The sequence below is a fragment of the Hyperoodon ampullatus genome (assembly GCF_949752795.1).
Source record: "Hyperoodon ampullatus genome assembly, chromosome: 5".
Taxonomy (NCBI): Eukaryota; Metazoa; Chordata; class Mammalia; order Artiodactyla; family Ziphiidae; genus Hyperoodon; species Hyperoodon ampullatus.
The window spans coordinates 31,406,674-31,412,673 of NC_136918.1; the positions used below are offsets into that span (position 1 = coordinate 31,406,674).

The 6,000-nt window shown below is 53.7% G+C and overlaps 1 protein-coding gene across 6 annotated transcripts in view; it reads left to right on the forward strand.

The window, feature by feature from the left end:
- Window positions 1–4,790, forward strand: part of SH3BP5 (SH3 domain binding protein 5) — a gene marked incomplete at both ends in the record, with an annotated part of 82,618 nt that extends 77,828 nt beyond the window's left edge. For 4 of the 6 annotated variants that reach the window (XM_079705129.1, XM_079705130.1, XM_079705134.1 and 1 more), the window contains 4 exons: window positions 1,358–1,400; window positions 2,075–2,294; window positions 3,917–4,177; window positions 4,579–4,790. In XM_079705129.1, the coding sequence (XP_079561255.1) occupies window positions 1,358–1,400; window positions 2,075–2,294; window positions 3,917–4,177; window positions 4,579–4,790 (736 nt within the window). The remainder of the gene's footprint in view (window positions 1–1,357; window positions 1,401–2,074; window positions 2,295–3,916; window positions 4,178–4,578) is intronic. The other 2 variants (XM_079705131.1, XM_079705133.1) reach the window with 2 other exon arrangements.
- Window positions 4,791–6,000: the final 1,210 nt, after the last annotated feature.

A 6,000-nucleotide genomic window follows, 5' to 3' on the forward strand; every position in this document is an offset into this window, starting at 1 on the left:
TCTTTGGTTAAATAAGTCTTGACACTTCCAAACACTGGAATAGTTTAGAGCAGTTAAAATAATGACATAGCTTCTGTCTTCATTAGTATATAAATATGTTTGTAATATTTATATGTAATAAAGGTAGGCCATAAGACAGCACTGAAAGCACAATTCATCTTATTACTGACACAGATGGGCCCGAAGGAATTATTTTTTTTTGATGTATGTATTTTTTATTCAAGTATAGTTGATTGGGCTTCCCTGGTGGCGCAGTGGTTGAGGGTCCGCCTGCCGATGCAGGGGACACGGGTTCGTGCCCCGGTCCGGGAGGATCCCACGTGCCGTGGAGCGGCTGGGCCTGTGAGCCATGGCCGCTGAGCCTGCGCGTCCGGAGCCTGTGCTCCTCAACGGGAGAGGCCACAATAGTGGGAGGCCCATGTACCGCAAAAAAAAAAAAAAAAAAAAAAAAAAACACAAAAAAAACAAGTATAGTTGATTTACAGTGCTGGGAAGACTGGTTTCAATGGAGGTTTTCTTCCACTTTTCTCACTACCACTCCTATATGTTGTCATAGGACAGTGATCCTGGGGACTAGTCCCAGCTTTACTCACAGTTGCTGGGCCTCCAAGCAAAGAGACAGGACCTGGAATGGCCTAGACCCCACAGCCAGAGACAGACCCCGAGCTCATGGAGGCTGAAGGGCTCAAGAATAAAGTATTGTCAACTCCTCATGCTCAGACACCCGAGGTCCTGAAAGAGCCAGCGTCTTCCCGCTGACCCAGAACCCACGACCTGTAGAATGTTGGCCTTTCTTGTCCTCTCTCTTGCCCGTGACCTGGCTGGGTCTGCAGGCTGTCCAGTCCCCCTAGTCCTGCACAGAGTCCAAGAGGCCGGCCTGAGCCCCTGTCCTTGTGGCGGCCCCGCTGTGCTCAGTGGGGGATGGTGGTGCCTCTCCCTTCTCCGGGTGAGCTCGGCAGAGCTGGTGTGTGTTGATGCAGCTTCTTCTCAGCCTCATCCGCTAGGCATCCCTAGGAGAGGAGGTTGGGCCACCTTAGCTGCTGGGCACACCCTATGTGGCCTTGAACAGCCCCCCAGAGAGGACAGTGAGCCAGGGTTTGGGGCCCTGGGATACGTGTGCATGTGTGTGGGTTTCCCGTGTCTTGAGATAGGCCTTCTGGCAGCTCGGCCCTGGGGGAGCATCTGTATCCGTCAGGCCTGGGAGCTGGGAGCACCCCCTTATCTCATGGCTCATCAGAGTTGAGTGAATGTTGGAGGGTGGCCTGGCCAGCTGCAGCCACTGCCCCCTGCACACCCCGTGGAGTTTTGGGGGGCACTGCTATCGTGCTCTTATGTGTTTCCCTCCTGCCTTCTACAGGCCTTACTTTGAACTCAAGGCGAAGTACTACATGCAGCTTGAGGTACGTGTGGCCTTTGGCTTTGAAGTAGATCGGAGTTTTCTGCCCTCAAAGCCCCCCTTTCTGTAGTGGGCTTTCAAATGGCCCCATGGCTGCCAGTGAGGGGGACACGTTCTTGACCAAGTCTTCAGCCTTCCGAGTGGTCTTGCTGCCTCCTTAGTGCTCTCTGACGCCCTCTGAATCTGCTTCAGTCACTTTCCATGTTGTACTCGGTTAGTGGTTCTCAGTAGGGCCCGGGAGCTTGCTGGCAGTGCAGATTCCCAGGCCCGCCCCAGACCGACTGAACAGAGACTCTGCAGGTGGGGACCAGCCATCTGGCTTTTAACACACCCTCCAGGGGGTCCTGATGCACCTCAAGTGTGAGGACCACAGCTCCCGGATCAGATGGCTGGAGTGTGGGACTTCTGTGGGACCTTCACTCCCCCTGCTGCTTCCCTGATGGGCTTATTCCCAGGGGTTGCTCCTGGGTATAGAGCCTAAGCTGTCACCTGGCTGGGAGTTGGGGGGTGGTGGCTACTCTCACATCTGGTGCGTGGAGAGCTGTGGAAGGGGATCAGGGCCCCAGTCGTGTCTTGAGAGTAGAGTGATGGGCGCAAATGTTTGAACCCGTCACTCAAGAGCGTTGCCAGGCCGGCGGGGGTGGCCTCACTCACAGAGCCTCCCGTTCTTCTGAGCAGCAGCTGAAGAAGACGGTGGACGAACTGCAGGCCAAGCTGGCCCTTGCGAAGGGCGAGTACAAGACGGCCCTGAGGAACCTGGAGACGATTTCGGATGAGATCCACGAGCGGCGGCGCTCCAGCGCCATGGGGCCCCGTGGGTGCGGTGTCGGGGCCGAGGGGGGCGGCCCGGCTGCCGAGGACCCGTCGGGGCGCAAGCCCGAGCCTGACGCTGTTTCTGGTGAGTCAGGGGCACGTGTGCAGCTAGTGCGCCCTGCTTCCTGGGGCCTCCCCCGTTGGTGGGACACTGTGTTCACCAGGATGCTACTGAGCATCCTCAAGAGTCAGGATTCTGTGCTTAGATAAGTTTGGGAAATGTTACACTTTCACCCCTGAGATTCCAAGTACATGTCAGGGCACTGAAGTCCCTGAGAAGTCCCGCAGGGAAGAAGAGTCGTCTGGAATAGGGACTTGGGAATCAGATTTGATTCAAGTCCTGACCTTCCCACTCTGACTAGTACGTGACATGGGCCAGGGTGTAACTTCCTGTTTCTTCCCCTGTAAAGCCGGGGGCACATGAAGGTCCCTGTTGTCCACTACGGAGAGCGGTCGTCAGGATTAAATGAAGGGGCACCGGCCTCCAGTGGTCACCGCACATGTGTCCGTCCTTGGGGACCTGTTTTCCAAGGACCACCCCTGGGAAATGGATACAGAGGGTTGTGGTGGCTCCCTCTATGTCAGTCCAGAACCCCCCCCAGCACTGTCTCTGCGCACATCCTTCTTTGTCTTTTCTGTGGAATGATGGCTGTTGACCCTTCCCCACACTCCCCCCTTGGGTGTTCCTTAATTCAGGCAATAAACGTTCAAGTGCCAGGCCCCAGGTAAAAGAAGAGGAAACTAATCTGAGCAACAGTGATGTGAGTACTTGAGTATACATCATCTCATAAACCCTGTGTGGAGAGGAACATGAAGCTCAGAGAGGTTAAGTACCTTGACCAAGGCTACACAGCAAGTAGTGGAGATGGGATTTGAACTCAGAGCTGAGCCCATTTTCTGTGCTCAGCATTACAGTACTTCTTGTGGATGATCATCTATGGGATGCGACAGGCTGTTTTTAAAGCAGAGGGAGGAGGAAAGGGGAGTGGGATCACATGTGGGCTGAGGGGGAAATAGTTCAAAGCTGAGGCGGTTTTCAAACTGTGAGAATGACGTGTCTCTGGGCCTTGGTCATAATGGTCCACAAAACAAACGAGGCACAAGCTACAGAGCGCTGTTAAGGGAATTGTATTCTTCTGGGGCCAGTAGTGATCTAGCTGGGCTCCGAGCACGTCTTTTATGAGATCACAAGTTACTCAGAAGATGGTCCCAGCAGACACTCCACGCAGGGCTGTCTCGTCCAGCAGCTTCTGCTGCCCATGCCGTGGAAGGAGGCAGCCCTGAAGCCTGGCTGGCTTGGTTCGGGGTGCGTTAACGCAGGCCAGCCCTCTTCCAGTGCACGGGGGAATCTGTTTGGGGGACTGGGGTGGATAAAACTCCCGATCTGTGGCTGAATTCACCTTCCACCTTCAGGCAGTGTCTGGTGACGCTGACTTCTAGGGCAGGGGGCTGGAAAGTGATGGTAAGGACACTGACCTTCCATGGGGTCCAGCAGCTTCCCTGCAAGGTGCTCTGGAGTCTGGTCATGCGAGCTCAGGACGGCCACGTCACTCTTCTCCAGTGCCCTGATCCTGGGATCAGGTGTCTGGACCCTGCAGCTGCCAAGCCCCGTCTAGCTCCTGCCTGCAGCGGACGCATCTGGAGACGTGTAAGGAACTGGGTGGCTGTCTGTCAGGCCTGGGTGATGGCTGTTCTCTCTCCTCCTAGTGGCCTCCGAGGCCTTCGAAGATGACAACTGCAGCACCTTTGTGTCTGAAGACGATTCGGAGACCCAGTCCGTGTCCAGCTTCAGTTCAGGACCCACGAGCCCATCGGAGATGCCCGAGCAGTTCCCCGCAGCCGTGAGGCCCGGCAGCCTGGACCTGCCCAGCCCCATGTCCCTGTCGGAATTCGGGATGATGTTCCCGGTGCTGGGCCCCCGCAGTGAGTGCAGCGGGGCCTCCTCACCTGAGTGCGAGGTGGAGCGAGGTGAGTTGAACCCCCTGCCTGGGGGAGCCCGCCCCGGAGGCCGTGCTCAGGGCCTCGGTGCACATGCTGTGGTGTGGCGGCCTGAGATGGCGCCCAGCTCCACTCCCAACCTGCTTCCTTCTGTATCTCCCATCACAACAGTCCTCTTGACAAGCACCTGCTAGAGAGGTTTCTGTTTCCCAGCTGTTACATGAGTGTGACAGATTTCATCTGCAAAGATGAGGGACATATACAGTTTCCCGCGCAACGAAAGCAGTAGGCAGTCCTGTGATGGAAGTCCTTGTGTGATGCGCACAGTGGGGCCACACTGGGAGTCTGGAGGTTGAGCCGGCTGACTGGCTGGGGCCCAGGGGACCCTTGGAATTGTCGGTACTCACCCCGTGATCTTTGCGTTTCTACAGGAGACAGGGCGGAAGGGGCAGAGAATAAAGCAAGTGACAGAGCCAGCAACCATCGGGGTCTCAGCAGCAGCAGCGGTGACAGTGGTGAGAGCGCGAGCAGCACATCCCCCGAGGGCCACGCCTTGGAGGACAGGATGCGGCAGCTGTCCCTGCAGGGTTCGAAGGGCAGGGACAGGGTCATCGCGGACATAAACGTGGTGCAGGTTGGCTGATCTGCTTGGGCTCTGGCCCAAGCGCATATCACTATTTAGACATGAAACTGTATGGAGAACAATTGTGCCAATAATCATTTAATATATGCCAAATCCCAAGCATTGCCTCTAAACTGCACTAATGACGTTTCAGTGAGCTTGAGAGCTGAAGATGTTTCTTCTGGGTAAGAGCTCTCAGGCTGGTGTTTTTCAGCACAGAGTCGTTGCAGGTGGGCTGTGACGAGGCCCACGGCCTTTGTGGAATGTCCCGTCAGTGCTGTGGAAGCAGTAACCGGTTCCCCGGGAAAAATCCCCGAGCCGGGAAAGGGGCCGGGGAGCTGAGCCCCAGCGGGCTCAATGGCTGGCTCGATTGGGAAAACGGCCTTGTTCTCTCCTTTATATCCCAGGGGATCTAAAGGAAAACAAGTACACAAGACAAAACTCAAATATTCAGAACGACACCTTTTCGGCCCAATGAAGGCTTAAAAAAGAAAAAGCCAAGGACACAATTCATTTTCATCATCTCTGGTTTTCAGAGGGGGCTTTTTAAAAAGTGAATTTGCTGGGACACCCATTAAAATCATCTTCTGTAAAAGGTCACCAAGAGCTGCACTTTTGGGGGTGGGAAAGGTGAATGCTGGTGTGGGGATGGGGAGGGGGACGAGGGCAGCAGGGGCCTGTCACAGAAGGGGGTTCGTGGCTGTGGAAGAAAAGCTTCTATAGCGTAAACCTCATCCTACCGGCCCAGGGGACTTATTCTAAGAGAAGTGCATGGGGAATGGTTGCCAGTGTTGTTCTAGATTGACAAGGTGTTAATTTCTCTGTAGGCTGTAACTTTAAAAATAAAAAATTATTTAAGGGTTATGCTGCACTAGTATTTCTTAGAGGAAATTGTTCCTTACAGCTAGGAAAGGGAGGAGGCACATGTTGGCAAAGGCTGTTAAATAGAAGCAATGGTGTCTGTTATGCTAAGTGTAAGTGTTCTATTACTGCTTTTCTTGTTTTCATGGTTACACATATTTAGAGCATTGTATTTTATTTGTCCTTTTTTGTTAAGAAAACTTAGCGTTTCTAAAAGAAAAAAAAGCAACCCCATTCAAGTTGCTCATTAAGTCTGTCAAGCTTATATATTTGTCATTCGTGTAAATCCCTTCATACTGTCCTGTTTTCTCCTTTTTTAATGACTGATACAGTATCCTAATTACAAGGTTATTTTGTACTTGTCTTAATA